The 24,772-nt window shown below is 43.6% G+C and overlaps 1 protein-coding gene and 1 pseudogene across 7 annotated transcripts in view; both read right to left on the bottom strand.

Annotated features, from left to right (window-relative positions):
* Cobl (cordon-bleu WH2 repeat protein) overlaps nt 1-23,321 on the bottom strand; it is a 229,565-nt gene extending 206,244 nt beyond the window's left edge. For 6 of the 7 annotated variants that reach the window (XM_029483412.2, XM_085829103.1, XM_021176724.3 and 3 more), the window contains exon 1: nt 23,016-23,320. In XM_029483412.2, the coding sequence (XP_029339272.1) occupies nt 23,016-23,056 (41 nt within the window). In that variant the 5' untranslated portion in view covers nt 23,057-23,320. Of the gene's footprint in view, nt 1-23,015 lie in introns of all 7 variants that reach the window. The other variant, XM_029483414.2, reaches the window with a different exon arrangement.
* Nucleotides 23,114-24,772, bottom strand: part of LOC147001592 (uncharacterized) — a 98,222-nt pseudogene continuing 96,563 nt past the window's right edge.

The raw sequence follows: 24,772 nt of genomic DNA, 5'->3' as shown, positions 1-24,772 counted from the left end.
ACTGATGGCTGAAATTACAGACCTGATTCAACAACCGCCAAGGCCCAGGGAGCTGGCAGCTCTGGCTGCAGGCCAGTCTCCACCCTTCTGGCTAGGTGACTCAATGAGTCTCCATGAAGTAAGGCTGAACTGGACCTGTCCTGTCCTCTGAAGAATACCTATTGTGTGATAGGATTATATTGCTTGCAAAGGCATTTGTGAGCTCATGACCAAAAAGTCATAACACACAAACAGAACCCAGAAGTCCCTTTCCTTCCCCAATTCCCATATGCAGTAGCTCTCTGTTCTGTCAATGATGGGTATCCTAAACCCCTCCCAACCCACAACCTCCTTCCAGAGGCAACTCAGAACCTGCTTTATCTTCTGTCTAAGCAATTGCCACAGTCTAAGCCTTTGTCTCTTAGTACCACTCCACTGCTGCCAGGGTCAGTTTTCTAATATAGGATCCACTGATCCTTCATATTCTTCCAATGCCTCCTCTAGCCAGGGCTCCTGGTGGGCTATACAGCTGTGTGACCTCTAGGAGAGATCATGCCCAGATCCTCTCTCCGTTGGCCTCCCTTTATGCAATGCTGATTTCGTGCCATCTGTAAATAAATAAATCTCATCAGATGCCCTCTTACACTCCTCTACCAGAACTTTCAGCACCCGGCCACTGAGCCCAATACAGGCAGTGCTATGCTCTTGGCTCTGTGATGCTCAATGGAGCCCTGTGCCCACAGCAGTCTGTTTCCACAGACACTTACACTACCCCATCAGCCACTTCTCACACTCGAATACAGTAGGTGCACGTTCAGGGTCTGGAAATCCTGAGTAAACACTTTCAGCAAGCCACAAAATAGTTGGGGGTATAGTGACTCGAACAAACCACTGCAAGTAATTGCCTTTCAGTGCCAGAGAAAGTGACGCCTCCTCTGAGGAACTGGAATATGTCCTACTTTCAATAATGGAGATAATGGAAATTATTGTTTTCCTCATGCACACTTGTTAGAAATGCTTAGACAAAACGGATTCTCACAACACACTGCTTTGTGCTCATAGTTAAAGGCTCCTTCATTCTATCTGCTTATTTGTTTGGCTTGCCTTACTACTTCTGTTTGTATTATCATCCTTGCAAATTGGCCCCCATTAAAACCTTGGGAAAACAAATGGGGTACAGAAAAAAACAGCAGAATGGGAGCAAGAAGACTGTGTTGGAAGACACCCCTTCAGAAGATGCTGGGAAGTAGGATGCTAATTCACACAGCCTCACCTCAGAATGGAAGGACTTCCACCTGACCTGGAGAAGCAATGATTGTTCAGGGTTCACAATTACATTGAGCAAACACAATCAAACATGCACATACCAATCCCAAAGACAATGGAGTGCTAAGTCACAATAACATTATGTGCATCATGTGCTGTTGGCTACATGAAGACAAAGCACCATTTCTTTTGCTTGGAAATCTGGCTGTTGATCTCTGGGACACTTGGGTTCCAAAGCAGACTGGATTACCCCCACCCTGACCTTCATCACTGAGCTCTTCCCAGCAGAGATCAGGTGAAACATAAAATGTCAGTTCAAGGAGCCTACTTCATTAAAAACCAGCAAAAACTCTATTATCAGCATCATTGAAACATTTCCGCTTAGTCTTTCTTTGAATGTTGTGTTAAATAAGTTTAAGTGACCCCCCCACCCACAAAGATAAGCATAAATATGCGGAGAAAGGGCACGTAAGGGAGTGCAAGGTTGTCTTTCTGAAAATAGACGGAAAGCGTCTTCAGCACGGTCCAACCCTCTGGGGCTCCCCTACGATCCCAGATTATTCCCAGCAACACTCCTCACATGATCAGTCTTTTCTGTTCTTTCTAAGTTTCAGGAGGACTGAAATACTAAAATAATAACACTAGCCATTAATATCTGAATGGCAATTCATTTCAGATGTACTGCCTGCCTTCATGCTGGCAGGCACATGCCCCTCACCATGTGTGTCCACCAATCTTCTGAGGAAGGCCCTGGCACTTCCCCTAACAAAGGCCTCCCCTGAAGTTTCAGTGCCTGTTCCTCTTGTGACACCTCACCCATAGCAACAGCATACAGCCTACATGACAACAACCAACTATGTCTTCTAAAGAGTCAGGTCACCAACACCTAACACTAAACCCAGCCTCAGCGGTGGCTAGGTTGATTATAAGGTGTGCACGAATCATCAGCTAGATAACCAGTACAAGGAATACTAGAAATTGGAGAGAAGACACCTTGGCTCAAGGACTTGAGCCACTTGAGAATAAGAACCACAGACTAATACTTTACTCTGCAAACCTGGAAGGAGAGGGCTAAGTCTCACACACTTTCCCCACAGCCCATGCTTGCGAAGTCACTCATAAAGAAGGTTATGCCTGTCTGCAGAAAGCTAGTAAACATATATCACATTCCAAACCAAAACCACTTACATATAAAATTCAATAAATTTCATACACTTAAAATGCTTTAAAACAACAACAACAAAACAAACAAAGCTGTCCAGCAACTATAATTCCTGTCCATAGCTGGTGAAATGTACAAGAGCCTAGCAGTCCCTTAAACATTAAAAGCGCACCAAATCATGTGACCCAGCCTCTTGAGTGAATACTCTTCTAAGTATTCACTCAAGAGGGCTGGGGAGATATGTGTCACACAAAGCTTATATGTGAATGGTCACCGTAGCTTTAGGAAATAGGACAGGAAATCATCCAATAATCTATCAGTTGAAGAAGGGTTAGACTAACTGTTGCAAATCTGTGCATGGATCAGGCCTGTCAGTAAAGAGTGTGAATGTCAGCATACTACATGAGAGTAAATATCATTATGTTTAGTGAAAGAGTATGACAAAAGAGAGCATTGCTATACACAATGCCACAAACATACACCCACATATAGATCGATAGCAGCAGCAGGCAAAAGGATGGGGGGAGGGAAAGCAGAGGTGCAGACCACAATTTCTGGCTGCAAGATAAACACTATATGGTGACTGCAGTTGTGAAGCACACATCACATTTTATGAGGCAGCCTTTCATAAAAGTAAACTGGATGTATCTGGGCCCTACACTTTAAGCAGAACTAATTGGTTCCTTAGCCATGAATGTTCCTGAAGCCTTTTGTACTCATTCGCCCGGCACAGTCCTGGTCATAATTACTTGTGTAGAGACTTGTTCTCACTTCTATTTTATGGATGTAGTCAGAGCAGGAACACCCAAAATGCAACACATAGATAAATTACTTTTAAAAGATCCAATTACTAAATAACTGTTAAATAGTAGAATATTAGTTGAAATGGATCATTTCTTTGTTAAGCCTTCACAATACACAAAGAAACATGATAAAGAACTAAACCTGAAACAATCAAACATGGTTGAAATTTAAAATTTATGGTGTAAGTGACTGATTAAAATAATGACAATACAAACAAATTTGGGCTTTTGGAATTGGCTTAGGCTTTCTACTGCTGTGATAAATCACCAAAACCAACTTGAGTAAAAGGGGTTTATTTCATCTTCCAACTTGTAGTTCATCATCCAGGGAGGTAACAGGTAGGTACGTGAGGCAGGAACCTGGAGGCAAGAACTGAGGCCATACTCATCAGGGTTTCCCATACATCCAGGCCCACCTGTCCAGAGATGTCACCATTCACAGTAGCCTGGCCCTCTCAAATCAGTGTTCAGTCAAAAAATTTTCTACATCTTGCCTATAAGCAATCTGATAGGAGCATTTTCTCATTTGAGGTTCTTCTTCAAAAATATCTCTAGTACTGTAAAGCTGACCACAAACCAGCCAGTGCAGGAATGGACATAACTTCCATGATAAGGTCATTGGCTCTTGTCATGTATGTTAGGGATTGAACATGTATGTGTTCAATCCCTAACACTGCTGTCCAAACGTTTTTAAAGGTTGTTTTCATTTCCTTTGTCTGTTTTGTTATTTGTGACAATGTTTGTGAATTTTGTTTTGTTTTGTTTTGCTTTGGAACTATAAGATAATTTTACACAAATTATTTATCCTGTGAGGTTTTTATTTTACTTAGGAAGACTTTATCTACAGAAAAATAATTCTACAGGAAAACTACTAACAGAATTACACTGGAAGTATTTTCACACAATAGTTTTGTTTCATGCTGGCCACACAAAACAAAGCTACAAAGAGTCTGTACTCACTTTCATGCTGTTGACTACTCGCAGAGAGTGCTGAGCCTATCAAGAAAGCGCACCAGCAATTTGGGCTCAACTGCCTTTTCTCTAAGCAGCATGAATGAACCATACACTAAAAATTACATTTCTTGCAAAGGATAAAAATTATGCTCCATGTCTACAGTTACTTTAGACTAAACAGAACTCTGCATCTGGTCTCCTTGAGAACAGGCAGTGTCTTGTTAATATATATAGTAAAGGAACTGATGAGAGGATGAACCTTTGTGTGAACAAATGAGTGATCCTTAGCCAACTGGGTAACTTAGGAATGCTCTGAACCTCTTGAAGAATCATGCCATGCTGCCTCTACACAACCTTCTAGGGTGGAGGTGAGGTCTGTATATTCCAAAGCTACTTAGTAATCTGAAGCATCATCCTGACTATCATCAACACAGAATGGGGCCCTCATATTTACTTAGGTAAACCCAACATTCAGGCTGAATGACTATAATATCTATATCTGGACAGGGTAATTGGAGAGCAAAATGGACATTATTAGGAACTTCATGAGGATAACAAGCATAAACTAAACTGTCCTAAACTGAGACACTTGGTCATTTTCCAGTATCTGATGGTTATGCTATCCTTTGTTATTAATAGTAGGCAAGTTTTTGCCATTTTGAGAACATTTATATAAACAATACATACTATTGTAAAGAACTTCTCTACACATAGAAAAACCAACTATCAGAATGCCTTGTGCCAGTTCCACCTCATGTGGGATTTGGTTATAAACATATCCCTTTTTTGGACTCTTGATGTGAGCTATTATCAGATCCTCAGTAGGGGCTTGACAAGGTTGCTATGGAAAATGACAATCCAGATGATTGCTCCATGGAAATTCCAAAAAAGGTTCACTGGTGTTTTAAAATAATCAATCCAACCACTAACCTGAGCCAGGTTTGTACTTAGTGATTTGTCATGTGTGATTTCAGAGGCTAGGTCACAAAAGGCATTACAGCTTCCTCCTTCCTTCCTCCAAGTCGCTTCCTCATCTGAAGGTGTAGGAGACCAGGCTACGAAGACATCCAAATGCACAGAGAGATGACCACAGGGCAAAGAGCTGAGGTATCCCAGTAATGGCCAACACAGCTGGGTCCATCTAAGCTACTTTATATGAATGACACATAGTGGCTACAAGGGAGCTTCTATCACACTTAGAAAATTAGAAACACTGTCCCTGAGACTAGCTGCACAGTTTTAGGACATTGATATGCAGTAATAGATCACTACTATCTGTAGTCTTCAATTCAGTCACTTTCTTTTGTGGTAAGACATGCTATCAATACAGTAATCAACCAATAGCTACACATGCAGGCTACCTACACAGAGCCAGCCCAAAGGCAGATAACAGAGCAGGATGGGCTGCTTTGTTACACTTGATTTATTTGGAGTGTGTTTGTTTAAAGATAGGATCTCTCTCTGTAGCCCAGACTGCCCCAGTACCTTACTATGTAATAAACCAGTCTGGCCTTGAACTCATAGCTCTTCTGCCTCAGCCTAATTCTAAAACCACAGATGTGAATTGCCATGCCTGTCTCTTTTCTCTGTCTTTATTCAGTACTTTGGCTCTTCTCTGTTTGGAAAGTAGAGAATGAAATGCCTTCCCAAAGACTCACGAGCTTCATGAAGTTCAAGTGAAATTTATCAAGTATCACGAAACAGACCTCAGTAGTAACAATAATGGCCATAATAACAATACTGCCAAGGGGCATTCTGTATGGCAGCCAAGACCGAAGACAATCCACATTTGTAAGCAGGCTTCAAGTGGACTTGCCTGTGTAAAATACAGTAGACTCCAAAGCTCCAGTCCAATCAACATCCCAATATAATGACTCATTTTCTGTCATTTCAGATCTCCTACACTTGCACTGAAGATTCCACTCCAAGACACTTGTCACGACATTCAGAGTTCCTGTAGTTGGGAAGAACCATCTGAACAGAATCCCGCATGGCACAAATTGGGTGGCCAGACAGCTAGAGGCAGGCACTGGTAGAAACCCTGTAATCTTTTTCTGCTCTTTCCCTGAGCTTACATAACACACCCTCTCAAAGACCAAACAACATAATTTTGTGTACACACACACACACACTTCACAAGACTCAGCAATCTTAAGACACTGAGAGGGCTGGAGAGATGGCTCAGTGGTAAAGAGGACTGACTGCTCTTCCAAAGGTCCTAAGTTCAAATCTCCAGCAACCACATGGTGGCTCGCAACCATCTGATATCCGATGCCCTCTTCTGGTGTGTCTGAAGACAGCTACAGTGTACTTACATATAATAAATAAATAAATCTTTTGGCCTGAGCAAGCAGGCTGGAATGTGCAGGTGTTGGAGTGAGAAGAAAAGAAAAAAAAAAGACACTGAGAAGTGCAGAAATGGAGTTGAGCAATGTCCCATGTGGTCAGGGTCCACTGTCTGGCTGCCTAGAAGGTATAGAATTGTCTGTTAAGAAAAAATTACATTCTCCAAGGATACAACATCTTCCAGACCCAACAGTGCAGATGAACATATGAACTCACAGAGATGGCAACAGCATATATAAGATCTGATTAAGTTCAAGCCAGGCAAAAGCCCCAGTATGGCAAAGGGGAAATAGGCACAAAGTCCCATTTCTAATCGCATCACTATTTGCAAGTAATAGAGAGGGGAGATCAGCTTTCTCCAGTGGAGTGACACTGGGTACACCTTAAGGCAGGCCCCTGTGCTCAGGAAGAGTTTGCCAACAAGAAATGGACTTTGTGGGGTTTGTGTGATTTTTTTTTTTTTGGAGGATTTGCTATATTTTGTGTTTGAGGGAGTTGTTTTGATTATAGGTGCTTTTTGTTTGTTTGTTTTGCTTTTGTTCTGGGAGAGAAAAGGAGAAAGAACATAATGTTGGGTAGGTAGAGAAGTAGAGAGGATCTGGGAAAAGTTGGTCTGTGGGGAAGGAAAAATATGATAGACTGTATACAAAAATTCTTAAGCCAAGAAAATTTTTAAAAATTATATTTTGCTTCAACTTTGCTGTGGAACCAAAAAAGAATAACCATCAGAGAACAGTTATTTAGATTTTACTCATTTTTTTCCTGCTTGTCCCTATTTCTTCCCAAAGTCATAAGCTTGAACCCTCTTGCAGGACTAATAAATCCCAGCATACCAGCACTGGTTCCTGCAGCTTCCCCAGGCATTGCAAGTAAGGATGAGCCTGTGGCCCTGGAACCTGTGGACGTTGGTGACCCTCTCAGAGGGCAGGTGTTACTGACAATAGAAATGCTACCCAGGGAGAGAACATAGCATCATTTTCTGGTTACCCTAAACTAGTTCTATTAAGGATGTTCAGCTCCAAAACAGGGAGTGAAATAGTCCTGCATACAGATCTACTGAGATGGATGGAAGTGGATATTAGCCCAGAAACTTAGAATACCCAAGACATAAGTTACAATTTGCAAAACACATGAAACTCAAGAAGAACGAAGACCAAAGTGTGGACACTTGGCCCCTTCTTAGAATGGGAACAAAACACCCATGGAAGGAGTTACAGAGACAAAGATTGGAGCTGAGACAAAAGGATGGACCATCTAGAGACTGCCATATCCAGGGATCCATCCCATAATCAGCCTCCAAACGCTGACACCATTGCATACAATAGCAAGATTTTGCTGATAGGACCCTGATATAGCTGTCTCTAGTGAGACTATGCCGGGGCCTAGCAAACACATAAATGGATGTTTACAGTCAGCTATTGGATGGATCACAGGGCCCCCAATGGAGGAGCTAGAGAAAATACCTAAGGAGCTAAAGGGATCTGCAACCCTATAGGTGGAACAACATTATGAACTAACCAGTACCCCGGAGCTCTTGACTCTAGCTGCATATGTATCAAAAGATGGCCTAGTTGGCCATCTCTGGAAAGAGAGGCCCATTGGACTTGCAAACTTTATATGCCCCAGTACAGGGGAACGCCAGGGCCAAAAAGTGGGAGTGGGTGGGTAGGGGAATGGGAGGTGGTATGGGGGACTTTTGGGATAGCATTGGAAATGTAAGTGAGGAAAATTCCTAATTAAAAAAAAACACTCAAAATAAAGATTCAGTTAGCCTGTTCTAGGTCTAAAAGACCAAAGGACCTCATGGAAACATGTTCCCCAATGGTGTGCCTGGGTGTCTCCACAATGTCCTGAACTTCTTGCGGGGGGGGGGGATTCACTCTCAAAGACAAGCTTTACCAACTGTGGAGAGATGAGCCCACTGCTCACATTTAAGTAGCTGCACACATCTCTGGCTAGAAATTCACTGGCTTCTATTCTTGACTGCTTTATTCACACTTGGGTTCATGCTTACTTTTAAGTTTCAGACACCCCCACTTGTCAAAGAGCAGACTTCATAGTGTATTAGAATACACAGTGCACATCCACAGGCCTCAGTCTATGTCCCCTACCCTGTCACCACTGCTTGTGTGTTGCAGTAACACTGGGTAGGCAGGATGAATACTTTCTTGGGGAAAGGAAAGGATAAACTGGGATAAAGTCTAAGCCTATGGACCAAGCAATGCCTACAGTAAACCCAGTCTTCCTCCCAGGTCAAGGTTAGCAAGGACCTGAGTGAACTCTCACAGTTCCTGCCTGATCACCCTACTTTTTCACCTTAGACTCTGGGCTTTCCTCAGGGACCCTGCATGTTATCCATGAATATCTGAGGAGGACATGAGATTTGATCAACATAATTAATAAGTGAAGGTATCAAGTTAGCTAACCTTGGTCATAATAGTTAACCCTCTGTGTTCTGCAGCCCTCACTTTTAAAATAGAATTAGAACCTACCCCACGAGGCATTTATGGGGAGTAAAGGTGAGGACCCATACAAACACACTAGACAGCCTGTACAAGTACCCTGCCAATGTCAATACTCTCAGCTGATATCACCCGTGCCTAGGCTCTCCCCACCACCACACGTCTGCTATGCACTGGATCAGCTGTACCTGGCCCCAAAGTCAGTCACAAAGTTCCTCATTCTCAAGGAGACAGAGACCTGCAATTAGTCACGTCTGATGAATCTTTATCTTGTAGTCAGACTACAACACATTCATTCCCAGCACCCCAGCAGATAAGGAAATGAGTGAAGCTTGTCAGACCCCGTGCTTCTGTGGAGTTCCTGTCTGGGTGATCTGCCATTGATAAGATTTTAACACTTCCAACTATGCTCCTTCTACACTGATTGTCCAACAGCTGCAAACACCCTGACACCCACATTCATTAAAGTAGGGGAGCCTCAAGATACCAACCCCACTTTTTTTATTAGATATTTTCTTTATTTACATTTCAAATGTTATCCTCTTTCCTAGTTTCCCCTCTGAAACTTCCCTATCCCCTCCCCCCTCCCCCTGCTCCCCAACCCACCTACTCCCATTCCTGGTCCTGGCATTCCTCTATACTAGGGCATAGATCCTTCACAGGGCCAAGGGCCTCTCCTCCCATTGATGACTGACTAGGCCATCCTCTGCTACATATATAGTTAGAGGCACAAGTTCCACCATGTGGTTTTTTTTGATTGGTGGTATAGTTCCAAGGAGATCTGGGGGTACTGGTTAGTTCATATTGATGTTCCTCCTATGGGGCTTCAGACCCCTTCAGCTCCCTGGCCAACCCCATTCTTGATGGGAGAGCAGGACCAAGTCGTTGTCACAACTGACCCAGCTAATCTCATCCTTCCTTCCTTCCCCATTTGCTCTCTGAAATCATGAAACATTCTGAGAACAACCTTTGTCCACTAGTGTCATATTGTACTCAAAAACACTGGCCTGATTCACAGTTCATCCAGACAAAGTCATGCTCTGCACAACCCACCTGCTGACCCTCCACAAATTCCTCATCCTGGCATCTACATGACCTGTCACCTACCTCACATCCTCTATAGCATCCTACTGATTTAGGCATGCATGCTGGTGACTATAAGTCCAAGCTTTCATCTGTCCTTTGGCTTCTATTCATACCAGTTGGTGCCCTTCCACAATCCACCTTGCTAGACTTTATCCAGTTTTCAACCTACAGCTCAAACTCTCACAGGCCCTATCACCCTCCTAGGTTCACAAAGACATCATTTCTCAGCTGCAACAGCCAGGCCTTGCCTTTGGTTGGCTCGGCCTGATCTTAACTATCTCAGCCTCCCCTCTCATATATTCCACTCCATTCCTATGTCCTCTCTGAGGACAGGTGCTGGGCCTTGGGCTAAAGGGGCCCTTATAAAGAGATTATCTACTGTTTACCTAGCTAACAGGGGTAAAAGCCTGACTTTACTCTCAGCAGAAGTTTGGAAGGACATGAATAAAGCAAAAGCACCTTTCCTAGTACTTGAATCTGATAAGAAATTCCACTCTGGGACATTTGTCTTAGACCACTTTTTATTGTTGGAACCAAATGCCACAGATTAGAAAATGTATGAAGATTTCCTTGGTCCACGGTCCTGGAGACAGGAAAATCTAAAGCATGGCACCTGCACTTGCTCAGCATCCAATACAGCTATATCCTGCGTTACTGTGTAAGAAAGTAGAGCTTCTGGGTAAACTGGGCTCTCATTACCTTTTCTGAAAAGCCACTAATGCCAGCATGGGGCACAATTATGATCTTCAATTCTAGTTACCTCCCAAATACTTCTCCACCAAAAGACCAATTTGGGAAATACATTTCCAACATATAAAGATTGGGGGACACTTACAAGCCACAGCCACATTCTACTGTTGGATAAACTGATAAAGCCATTTTTCCAATAGTGTATTATGAGTATGTTGATAATCATGCTTTTAAATTATATATAGGACCCTAATGTGGGCTCATTTCACCTCTTGATGATTAACTTCTACTGCCAGTTTGCTTCTGTTCTTTTAAAGGGCATCACTTATAGCACCAGGCACAATTACTAGAGCTTGACAACGACACTTGCCAGATAGCAGGTGAGCCATGTTTTGGCATGTATGAAATCACTAGTTCAGTGTTTCCAGTGTAATGAAAACTGATAACATATAGCACTCACAGGCCTTCATTTTCAAAATAAGCTATTGCTTCTCTCACTGCCATATAACCTATACTTTGTAAAATAGGTTGGTTAAATGACAGTAAAGATGAATGTTTTTCAAAAGCCTCCTTAGAGAGCTGATGTAAAGCACTATAATCTCAGATTAATGCTCTTTCACTCACTCACTGAGGGCAGAGCTATGGATAAATGATTTTTACCCCTTATAGAGTCTAAGGACATAAAACCTAATGGAATGAGATGGGAAAAGTTCCCTATGTGAAGCCATCCATCATGTCACTGTGTTATCAAGGTGGCACTGTCACCGATTGGCATGGCACCCTGCCCTATCTGGACAGAGGACTTTCAGATAAAAACAAAACAAAACAAAACAAAACAAAACAGGGCAACCTCTAAATGACTCTTCGATGTTATAGATATACTGTTCATAGTTTAGCTCAACTACTGGCCCAGCTCCTCCCAGGACACATGCAAATATCTTCTGGAGCGACTTATACACATGTGCAGCAGTTTGCCCAATACTCAGACACTAATTTCTAAGTGAATCGTCCCAATATTCTTATAGTTTCTTTCCTGAACATACTGCTGACTGAGTCACACAAACACTACACTCGGAGATAGAGTTCCATACCCATTTTAATTGAATGTACAATGGCAGATGATTTGTTAAGGACTTCATCTTCATGGAACCAGACAACTGCTAGCACAGAAGTAAAAGAAACATGGAACAGACACTTCTGTTAGCAGAGGAGCACTAAGCTCCCGGCCATGATAACTAACCTAATACAAGGTGTAGTCCACACTCAAAGGTGATATCCAAACTTCTCAAGGGAGACAAACGGGCCTATAGCTTCTCCATCCACCCCAAGTCTCTCCTGTCCTGTTCACCCAAGTACTACCTCAGTAGCTCAGCTCTCCTGACCCACATCCAATGCTGTGTTCATCACATCTGCTCAAGAGCAATTTATGAATACAAGATATGACCTGTATCATGTTCCTGGTGCTGTTTTCCTGTGTTCAAGCAACAAATGGTTCTGAACACTATACCAAGTTCTCAGTTTCCTATTACAGTTGCATTTGCTATGCCTCTACTGTGTGAAAACAATGGGAAACAGTGCATGTCTCCTTACACACTCTGTAAGGACCATGTACTATACTAGTAACCTAGTGTCTCTGTTCCTTCTTGTAGTCTGATAGTTCGCTGATAGAAAACAGTAACAGGGAAAAGGAAAAAGGGAACCACCATATGGCAGGCACTCCACAGGATACTCTTACTCCTTGTTAAATTATCTCATGAATTCTACAACCCAGGAACAGTGAGATGGCTCAGGGATAAAGCACTTACGATAGAAACCTGAGGGTCTAAGTTTGATTCCTCAGACTCACAGTAGAAAGAAAGCCAATTCCTGAAAGTTTTCTTACTTCCACATTCACTCTGTAGCTGGCACAAATATATATACACACACACAATAATAATAATAATAATAATAGAAATTTAAAATCATCTTTTAAAACTCTATAATCCAGATAACTGCAGAATATCGAGAGGGGTGGGAAGCAAGGAGACTGGCCAGCCGGTTGGTTGGAGCTGTACATGTCTCAGTGACAGAGGCTGACTTGGAGAGTCTTACTTTTCTACCCCACAAGATCTGCAGTGTGACATGCTTAGCACCAAACAAAAGCAGAAATGCCAACCACAGTCAAGCTTCTGCAGCAAAACTCACCACCACTGCCACCCCCAAAGGCAGAAAGCGCCCATAGAGCACGTATTTACTCCTTGTATCACTAACAAAAGAAATAAGGACTAGTGATAACAAAATCTCTTGGAAATCCATGTAACACATTGACATATTTAAAATAAACATGTTTATTTTAAGCCAATAAATATTTTTCATTATGGAAACACTGCCTTTTCTAAATAAAAATGTTATGTGAATGAATGTGCAGCCTTCTCCTCAAGGGAGCATGGAGGCTAACTCAATATAAAAGCAAACCATCTATCAATTCCCATTAAACTCTCAAATATGCATCACTGATGTAAGAAACCTGCATAGTGTTGAATTCAGAAATGAGAAGTCAGCACCAATGTAACATCTCAAGCATACAACTTCCCTCTAAGATTGCTGATCAGATGCCTTGTCTAAGGACCAATGCTTCCCACAGACCAACAGTTAAAATAGAGTCATCTACTTGAGTCATCTACTGTGATCATTTAAAACAGAAACAGGGATGCTGCTCAGGCTTCTCCATCCAACATAGGCACAACAAACCAATTCAACTTGAAAAAAAGAAGAGGGATGTTGCAGTAGCATGGATCCCCAGAGAGCTAAGAATGTAATATGCAGAGGTCATTCAACACAAAAACAACTTCACTAGATGCTAAATATATTAGCCATGAAGAAGTTTTCCACTTTTGTGTCTCTTAGTATGCAATATAATTCTTAGATATTGAGAGTGACTCCTCTCTCCCTCACCTAGTATTTTAATGGTTTGGTCTTCAACTTAGTGCTACTGAAGCATGGCATAACCTTACAGAGGTGTGCCCATATGGACAAAGATCCCACTGGGGATCCTGCCCTTCCTGTCTCTGCTTCCCAGCCAACACGATCTAAGCAGCTTGCACTGCACTCCCTACCATAATGCACTGCCACTTTCCCAAAGGCATCAAGAACAAGAGACCAAGGACTGCAACCACTGAAAACCATAGCCAAAATAAACCTTTATTTTTGATAAGTTATTTGGCCTTGGGTATTTTGTCACAGTAATAAGAAACTGACTAATATAAATAAGAATCAGTGAACTGTAAGAAGGCAGGCAATGCCAGGCACAATAACCCAGTACAAGCCACACCAAATTGTTACAAATGTCACACATTGTCCTTCCCTGGTCTAGCATTTCCCTGCAGAAGGACACCAGCCCTTACAAGCCCTACAAGTGCCAAGTACAACCTTTCTCAATGAAACCCACTTACCAACAGCAAAGGAACAGTTAAAGAATCATCCAGCTCTCACTGAAGGTTGCCAAAAGCTACATGCAAGAAAACACAACTAACAGATCCATAAGTTTAGGTTCTCCAACCTTCTGCATAGAAGAAAGAAGTGCATATTGGACAAAGGTGACTTTGCCCAATGTCACCCGTACCATTATCAAAAGTATCAGCACAGACACAGAGAGCTGAGTCCGATCAGTACAAAAGGAAGGCTTTTCATGTTTATTAATTCATTAGCCAGGATCAAGGCAGAAGCACTTGCTAGACAGGAGGCAGAGTCTGAGTTCAACTTCTCCTAATTCAGCCATGCTGTCAATGCAACCACCAACTTCTGAATGGCGTCCTCTCCCACCACATACAGCACACCTCTTTCAAAAAGTTAAGTTCCATCGAAGAGTCTCAGGATATGTGCTTCCTGGAAATGCAGCAGGAGTGTTGTGTCCACCTGACAGATATCAGGAGGATAGCATCTGGATGCACGTGGTAGATTATTTCTTTAGCAAAAGGATGGTGAGAAGCTATAGCTACAGCAGAGACATCACCCCATCCTACAGGAAGCTAAAGAGTCCCCAGCAGAGGGAACATCCCAGCCCCAGGTCTGTGTTATAGGTTGGTGTAGCAGTACCAAAGGATGAGGAATTAGTTGGGGACTACATGCCAGGCTAGAAAGTCATAGAACAATCTAAACTCCAAATAAGAGAAAACCACTATTTTCTTTCTGATCATGGGGCTATCCTGGAAGAGTCAAGCCTCACAGAGCATCTAAAGACTCAAGATGAGCTAGAGCATACCACCTGTACAGTGGTGTATGAGCATGGCACCTAACTGAGAGCCTATGAACTTCTGTTTCCTCTCATAAGAAAACCATAACCCTTAACTAAAAACTAATAAGGAAAGTTCTAAAAGTAAAGTGTTGCTTTTAATTCAAATTCATCTATTTTACAAACTGACTTCCTTTTTTTCTTTCTCTCTCCCTCCTCGTCCCTCCCCCACCCTGTGTGTATGTGTGTACATGTATGTGTGTGGGAGTACTCATCCATGAGTGCCACTGTGTGTGTGTGTGTGTGTGTGTGTGTGTGTGTGTGTGTGTGTAGAGATCCATGTGAGAGTGCCTTCCTGTTTCAGGTGGACTGACAGGCTACCAAGGCCCCAGGGATCAGCCTCTCTGCCCCTGATGCTGTAGTTTACAGATACATGCCAGCATACCCAGCCTTTACATGGGCACTGGGAATTCTGAGCTCGGGTTCTCATGCCTGCACTTTACCTAGTGAGCTGTCCTCCTAGCCTCTCTATAAAATCTGCACATGTACTTCATTTGGAACTTTTTCTTTGAAAATGAATCATTACATGAACACCAAACATCTGAGAAGTAGCTAAGGATAGGAAGTCAGAGGGCTGATGTAGCATGAGAAAGAGTGCATTTCAGTATCCCAACTAACATGTTAAAAATAAATCAAATGATTTGATAAGGGCTGAAAGAGATCTCTAATTCATTCACCATTCAAACAATGCTGTTAGAACATCACTGGACTGTTAAAAGTGGCTTGCTTAGCCCCCACCCCCGGGTAGGATGGATACAGTTTTACTTCTACTTAATACTGAGTCAACATAAAATTTTAGGAAGCAAGACAGGGGATCAGACAGTTGGGGACATCAATAAGTGGCAAATGTATAAATTCTACCTATGATTTAGCAGCCTCTTTCAAGCTAATCGTTTGTTTAATGAACATGAATGAGTGTTAATTATCAAGGCTCTAGCCACCTGAACAGAAGTGTTCACTTCTCTGAATTAACACTCCCACCCAAGCCTATTTTTAAACAACTCCCAAACCGTTAAGTTTGGGAAAACACTGCCAGGGTTGATTGGGGCAATTCTTTAAGTATTTAATTGCTCAGATTATGTACTTAGAGCTGCAGAATCAGTGTGCTGGGTAGGGCTCTGTTTCAGTTCTCTGACTCGTCCAGCCACACCCAGTATTTAAGATGATGAACTTTGTAGACAACCCTCATCATGTGAGAAAACATATTCTTTGCTCATCCCATTAAGCCAGGAGAAACGCAAGAGGCTCTGTGATTTTTCCCAGACACGGCTAGCCTATGGCTATGGCTTGGGGATTCTCTTCCCAAGCTGTCCAATATTATACTGCTGCATACCTTGAACAAAAAGAAGTTGATGCGAGATGAAAAAGGCGAGACTCATGGAAGTCAATGTATGCCAGCCTCTGACATCTGACAAAAAGAAAGGTGTGGCTACTTCCACACTTTGGGGTGACTGTGTAATGACACTTCCTCCTGGGGATGGACAGGGAACTCCTAAGTGCTGGGTCTGCAAGGTTCTGGAAAGAAGGGGTTGTAAAGGGTCTGCACACTAGGGACTGATCTGGAGACTAGAATCAGAAACGCCAGCTGCAAGAGGCCTGAACTGGGCTACTACATAACCATTCTGTGCAGTTCAGGACCACTTCCTGTCAGTTATACCCTAAGCAAAATAAGGATTCCTTTCTCACCACAGGTCAGAAACTGTCTGGACATACCTCCTGACAGCTGAGTTCTGAGGACCCTGGGAGGAGGGAGGAGAGTCACATACTCACTGAGACCACCTGCCCCCCGTCAGCCCACTGTGTCAAGTCCTCCTAGTCCTCACTAAACCATCGTGTCAAGAACTGTGTCCCACTGTGCCAAGCCTCCCCTACATGGTCGTAGGATGGGAGTTGTGCCAAGGCCACATGTACAGAGATATGCACAAGTTGAGTCACAAAGAAAAGGGCAGGTGCCTGTCCTGTGTCCTGCTCCTCTGTGGGGCTACTGCATGGGAAGGCCTCATGTTGGCAAGCTTCAACAGAGCAGAGAACCTTCAGCACTAGTTGGTCCATCTGTTCACACAGTGTCTGGCAGAAACAAAGGTATGTGAAAGTTGAAGTAAATGTCAGGATTTTTTTTTTTCAAAAGAGGTATCTAGCACATTCTGGGAACACACTGAATCATATGACACTGAAGTCCCTGTGAGTTCTAAGACTATCTCATCAAACCACAAATGGGATGTGGGGTTGGTGTACTGGATGACAGCTGTCTCCTGTGCCACAGGCAGATGATACTACACAAAGCAGGATGCCTGCCTCCAAGGAGCTCTGAATTCAGGCAGAATGAGACCAGCAAACGAAACTCGCAGTTTCTGACAGGGGAGAGGTTGGAGATGTCAGAGAAAATGCCAGTAAACTAACCAAATTCCTAGAGCCTTTGGATGGAAAGCTCACATGGCCTGAAGGCTGCCAGGAACCATCCTGGGATAGAAGAAAAGGCTCCCAGGGCAAGATGAGGGCAGAAAGTGTGCAACAGTGGCAGGATTATAGAAAGGATGCTATACTGGCCCCAGAGACTGAGAAACCATGGGCAGATCCTGACCAGTCAACTCAGATCTACAACCCACACAGAGTACTTCCATTTAAAATTAACTGAACATAAGGCAGGTGAAGAACTCTGTCCTTCAGGTGCACTGCCCACCCACACAGGGAAGCACTGCTTCACCCTCACAAAATGTGAGGCCAGACAGCTCAGTTGACTGGCATCCAGGCTGCAGGCCACCACTACCAAAGATGCTCACTACTACCAGCACCCAAATCTCATCCCAGTGTTTTCTCTTCCACGGGAGAATGGGAGTCCAGGTCACTTCAAGTGCCCACTAAGACCACCTTCTGGTGCTGCAGTAAAAAGAATGGGTACCCTGGCTGCCTTGTCTGGAACACCGTGGGGCTTCCCCTAGAAAAAGGGATCTCCAACTGGGTTTTAGAGCTGCAAAGACTGGACAGAGCTATGGTGAAGAGGAAGGAAGGAAGAAAAGGCTGGACAGAGCTGTAGTGAGCAGAAAGGGAGGTGGAGGAGACAGACTCCTGAGTTCATGCGGGTTGGAGTTGGAAAATGTTCAGGGCTAAGGGCATAATGGACTCTAAATCAATTACAGGCAGTGTTGTTTTGTGCAGTGTGTTTTGGTTTGGTTTGGTTCTGGATGGTAGAAGCACCGAGCTACACCACTAAGAGTGCCAAGAGATCACTGCAGGCCACATTTCCACACACACACCCTTTTTGTTTTCACTTTGACAATGAGTCTAAGTTCCCTGGGCTGCCCTGGAACTCACTCTGGAGCCTAACTCAGACTGGCCCTGAACTTGGCATCCTCCCACCTCAGTCTCCCAAGCAGTTGAGATTTACAGGCCTCCACCACCACGCCCAGCTTCAGCTGTAGTCTTTTTAACAGGCATTGCTTGGTTGGGTGTAGGTGGGAATTGGATCTACAATGGCCTTGCTGTGAAAGCATCTGCAATCTGGGCATGTGTCTAATCAAATAAGCCTAATTAAAATATATTTTGACAGTTGATTTTTAAAGCTTTTTTGTTGTTGTTAAAATAGAAACACTTTTGGCTAGGGAACTTATTTTAATTGGACTTGGCCTGTGGAAGACACGGTCCCAGCCTGGAACAGTTTACCTCCCGATGAGGGCAACCAGATAGATGATTTTAAATCCTAAATTACCGCAGGGTGCTGCTGGATGGGGGACTTGCTCAGAAACACGGGGAAGGGCCTGGGGTGGACAATGAGAAACACAAATCTGTTGGAAAACTGCCATTTGTCACTGTAAAGTACACGACACCATGGGTCTAGGCTGATGAGTGCATGTCTTGAAAGCTACCACCATTCTTAGCACTGTAAAACAAAAACCCTTGACAAGCATACAGAATATCCCCTTGTCAAGAGAAAAGTTGAAAATACAGAATGGTAGGAGCAGGGAAGGGAAATGGAGACCTGTATGAGGCCCTTTCACAAGACAGGAAACTAACAGTGGCGAGACAGAAGGAAGAGAGCAGAGACACAGATCACAGGAGGGGGAAAAGCTACACTTGACAAGTCATTTATATGGCTGAAAACCATTTCCAAAGAAACATTATCTACACCAGCAATATAAATCATTATTAAAAATGGTTTAAGTAAAGGTAAGTGTAAACAGGAGAAAATCTTACAGATTTTCTTCAGTGGGCCGTGCAATATGAGAGCTGTGCTGTGTTACAGCACAGATTGAAACCCATTACTAAACTTAGATGATATGTAAAATCCACAGGCCCCATTATTAAATGTGTACAGGGCCAAAAGGCCATATAATAAATACACTCTCTGTTGAATGGACTTACTTAGTTCAAGTCTAAATAAAATCCTGTTGGTGCATTTTAAAACTGATTTAATATTAAATATTTCTGATCAGTTTTTAAAACTTTCAATCAGTTGTAAAAGCAAATATAATTGTGAATTTAATTACAAAGTGCAAAAGACCTAGTATCTTAAGCCAATTATTATGGGATACAGATACATCCTATAATCACAGTTTTCTTAATAATTATAGACATAAAGTTTAGTGCACGCACGTTAGGACCTCATTTGCAAGTCCCAAATTAAAGAGGCCATAGAATTCAAGCCTGCATAAATGTGGGGATTATTACCTTTCCAGGGTACAGTCCTGACACCCAATAATAATCAAATATGCCTTGCATGGGAGATCATGAGAGAGAAAAATCAAAGGATGGCCTGAATTCTAGAATCCCATAAGGCAGGAATGACTCAACTGTTTACAAATGCCTTTGAAGTAATTTCCATGGTCCTTCAGGTCCATCAGGACCACATGATATGATATGATATGATATGATATGATATGATATGATATGACATGATTGATATATGATTGATATGAGATGATAGAAATTATCTGACTATTTGACACTGTAAATGTCTAATTCCTCATGGCTAAAGATTATAACTACAAAAAGTAAAATCCCAAGTCGGGCATGGTGGCACACGCCTTTAATCCCAGTACTTGGGAGGCAGAGGCAGGTGGATTTCTGAGTTCGAGGCCAGCCTGGTCTACAAAGTGAGTTCCAGGACAGCCAAGGCTATACAGAGAAACCCTGTCTCGAAAAAACAAAAAACAAAACAAAACAAAAAAAAAAGTAAAATTCCTAGGTGTATCGCCCACACCCAGAGACTTAACATTACTTAAGTGAGTTGACAGAATAAAGAACAGCTCAGAAGTAACATCTTTAAAAATGTAGCTCAAATTTAGTATTGAAGTTTTATGACAGATAATCCTTATTTTCGCATTATTAAGGATCTAGACACTCTTAAATACATTAGCCAAAAGCAAATGTGATATGTAGCTACTATTTCTTTAATATCAAAACACATATGGTTTAGTACAAACAGGAGTGTATGGCTGGTCATACTGGACACCAACAGAAATAGGCCCTCTGTCTTGATACTGTGTTCTAAAATATTTCACTAGCTATCACTTCTGACTAGGTGAAACTGACTAGTGACAGGTGAGACTAGTCGACAGGTAAAATCATTTCCTACACTAGCCAGCCAGCCAACCTGAGTTCAGTCTCTGTGGGAGGAGAGAACTGACCCCCAGGCTTCCCTCTAATTTCAACTAAGGCATCACAAAATTTGTGCAGTCACACTCAAACACACATTTTAACAATGAGCTCTAAAATTCCCTAAGCAACACATTAAATCTTCATACAATCTCCTTCCCAGGAAGATGCTTGTCATGGTTGCTGCTTTTATGGAAGACAGATATGATTTCAATCCAAGGAAAAATTTGCATTTGTGTTCTTAACAAAGATAACACTCTAAGGAGATGAATTTATATTCACCAGCCTATCTATCCCTTCACTAATCTTTCTCTTGTCCATTGCAACCAGTCTACACTGCTCGAAGATGACTGAGGTGTTCTCAATAACAACAAATTTATCCCATCAGTTGTGGCTGTCACTTGGGGAAAAAGAGAGTTTATACAAAGTAACTTTATAACTAACCTCTGTAGTATCAGATAAAAAGCAAACATCCCTCAAGCACATTACAAACACTGCCTAGTCTCAAGAGATAAAGAAAACAGTACTTTCAGATACAAGCCAACAAATTCTAATTGCTTTCCATAACATTCTGAAGCCCCAAATGTCACAATTCTTTATGATAGGCAATCAATACAATTTAATATAAAATATACTTGCATTTCTTTCTTTGCATTCTAACTCAAAATACTTCATATTAAACTTGTAATCTTTGTTAAAAATATATAAGCATATTTATATTTGGGGGTGTTTATTCAAGGTATAACAAATGAGAAACAGCAATAACAAGTTACAAAAATAGATCTACATTTCTTGGACAAAAAGGTGGAAACAATCATATAATACGCTGGAGGTTCAGGGGCATCAAGCCTTGTAAAGTTTTACTGTCTCACCCATAGCATAGGACTTTGGTTTTCCCTTGTGACACCCAGTGAGGAAGACAAACCTGGGTTGCCCTCTTGGCTGCCTAGGGAGCAGGCTGGCTGGAGGACATAGGGTGGTTTCACTATTACCAGACACCTTCATCAGTTTCTGCACTCTAGGGATCTTTGCAGGCCCCCTAAATATTCCCTTTATATTTATTTATTTTAAAAGTGGTGAAATAATTCAGTTCCCTTAAATAGAGTTATGTAACAATCTAGAAAAGTCGCAATTTTAAAAGCAATTCTGTTTACATCTCCCAATGTCATTTTGAGGGCTCCCCATTACCATGAAAAAGTATTCCCATATTTATTTTTTAAGGGGAATTTGTTTCTTCAAAGGAATTATATAACCACAACCACACCTTAACGAAGAAAAGTCTTTTTTTTTTTTTTAACATTCCGTAGCTTCAAGATTATGAGTTAGAAATGTATCTTACTTTTTTGGAAGCCTCGAGGGGAGATTTTAAGAATAAAGAACTGGTTTAGACGGCTTTTATAAACACTTGGGCAACAAAGTCAGTGGGCAAAGGATCGGGTGAGTCAGTGGGACATAACTGCTAAAGAAAAGAGATTTGTTGTCCCCAGTGCCGCCTTAGAAAATCCAGCTGCTCAAGTGGAAAGTGGGCCATTTCGGGAGCAGGTGCGGACCCACCCCAACTCATTCCATTCGCAACACTCATAACACATTTGCTCCAGAGAGAAGAGGTCAAAAGCCAGCCCCACGGCACTCTCTGAAATCTACCTAGTATGCAAGGGTTGTCAACTGTCCTGGCAGAGATGGGCACGGAGGGGCACGATTCGGGGAGTGGGGGTTAAAGGGCAAGACTATTTGACCTGTGTTAGGCAAGTTTCTCTTGGGCAAGTAAAATCCTCAATGTGACAGGGAATCTCTGTCCGCCAGGTGTGGAGACAGCAAAAAGAAACTAAAAGGGTTGAGGCACTAGAGGATCCTGAAGACAGGATTGACAGCTCTGCTTTACAGGTCCGATGAAGAAGGTCCTCACCTCTTCAGACACAAGGGAGATCCCAGCACAAAGGCTTGGGCAGAAGAGTGTTCACGAAGTCCCTTTCCCACACACCTCCCCAGATCTCCTGACTACATGGGTCCCAACAGACCAAGTACCCTCTTGTCATTGAGGTAGGGAGCAGCGGGCCACAGGGCCTGCGAGGAGTGGCTGGAGGAACCTGTGCATGGGACCAGACAGACTCAGCTGGAGTTTCAGGCCTGGATTTTCCTTGTCCCCCTCGGCCCATGATTGCCACTATTGCAAGGGGCTGGAGGTAGCTCAGAGCTGGGGTTCTGCACGGAGGGATAGCACTCCCTCCACCCACCCACCCCCCAACACACACATACACAAACATACACAAGGGCTTTCACAGCAGCACCTCTCGCAGAAAGTGTTCCCGAGCAAGGCCTGCCACGGTTACTGGAGCAACGACCCAGGCGCCCCAAGTCCATAACACCTCGGGAAGAACCACGCCCGCCCTCGTGGGCCCGCTTACCCTGTGGGGGGCTTGGCCGCCAGTGCACGCGGCGCGTCCATGGAGCCAGCGGGTTGCTCTGCCGGCCGACTGGGGCGCTGGCTGCGGCGCCGCCGTCCTCATTCACTTTTTCCGCGCTGACCCATCGTCCTCCCACGCGGGGCTAGCGAGGACAGCGGCCGTGCCGAGAGGACGGAAGCGACCTGGGGCGTCCGGGCGTGCGGGGGCGTGCGGAGAGAGACCGACGCGGCTACCCCGGGCGCGGGAGCAAGGTGCGCCGCCCCCCGCCAAACTGGCTCAGCCGCGCCCACCGCGGCGCCGCCCCGTGCCCGCGCGCCGCTCCCCAGCGCCCGCCTCTCCGCGCGCCCCCGCTGCCCGCCGGAGCACACCTGGGCGGGGCGCGCGCCCCGCGGTGGGCACCGAGTCGCCTGCCCAGCCGGCTGGAGGAACTAGGCGGGCAAATACCTGGCCACCTGTGGCTGCGCGGGGCGAGGCGGGCCAACTAGGCTGCTAGAACCGACTTGAAGGAAGAGAGAAAAATAGATGGTCTAGCACCTCAGTTTCTGCCCCAGAACCTAAAAGAACCTTTGTTAGAGCCAGAGATCTACTGTAAGGGGAGGGGAGAGTGGTCCAAAATGAGCTCCTTGGTGTGCAGCCTAGGAAACTGGAGAGGGATGCAGCTTGGGGTAAGGGGCACACCTTTCTGAGAAATCAGAAAGCAGTGAGGCTGGAGTGTGGACCTCCAGTGCCAACGAACTGCACCTGTTTGGATGCATGCTTCTGCTTGCCAGCCTAATTGGCTGGATAGTAATGAACGCTACTGTGGCCCCAGCCCTGTGATTCCCATGTTGAGTGGTGAGCAAAAATACCAGCAGAGGCAGCAGGTGCTGAGGCCTCACTGCAAGTCAACCTGAGGATCCAGAACCACTGAGCTTCCCTTCTCCAGCCTGCTAATTGACCTTAGGGGAACAGGAAAAGAACCTGATTGCTATGAAGTTCCACCCTTCAAATACAGCAGTTGTACTAGGTTCTCAGGATTGGAATAAAATGCCAGTAAGATGCAAAATTCTGTGACTGAACTCTGTATCCAGAAGCTTGCCTAAGCTTTTCTTCCTCTGAACCCCAACTTTCTGTTTAAGGAAAGAGGGGAGACCAGTGTACAAAATACAAGTCCTGTAGCAGCCTTCTTTGCTCCAGCCACAGTGCCCACTCAAAGCAGGTGAACCACTTCATACCTACAGCAGAGCCTGGCTTCCTTTTGAACACAATACTCAGAGCATTTTCCCACCCGAGGGCCTCTGGGATCTGTAATGTGTATCCTGCAGGTTCTGCTCAGATACCTGCTCCTCAGGGATCTCTTTTCTGACCTCTTTGTAGCAAAGGACATCCCCACTCTCAACTCCCATCTGCTTCTTGTCCACTGTCTTGAATTTTGTTTGATACTCTTGCCGATTGTCTTGATATTATTCCTCATGGAAGCATATCACTTTATCTTCTGTGTGTGTGTGTGTGTGTATGTGTGTGTGTGTGTGTGTGTGTGTGTGCTTTATATGTCTGTTTATAATCAAAATGCTTACATGCATTTACATTTTATATTTATATAAACTTGAGTGTATTAATTACACATGCAAGTGGTATAAATACATGTAAATATACATGTCATATTGAATATGTTTACCTTTATGTGTTTGGCATGAGTCTCTTCCCTGAAAATGTGACTCAGTGTAGAGTGAGCCTTGTCTGGTGTTTTTCATTACTCTTAGCCTTTAGGACAGTGA

Source organism: Mus caroli, unplaced genomic scaffold (genome assembly GCF_978045245.1).
Source record: "Mus caroli unplaced genomic scaffold, Mus_caroli_1 scaffold_13, whole genome shotgun sequence".
Lineage (NCBI taxonomy): Eukaryota > Metazoa > Chordata > Mammalia > Rodentia > Muridae > Mus > Mus caroli.
The sequence above is the reverse complement of the archived record's forward strand: the minus strand, read 5'-3'. Positions and strand labels throughout refer to the sequence as shown.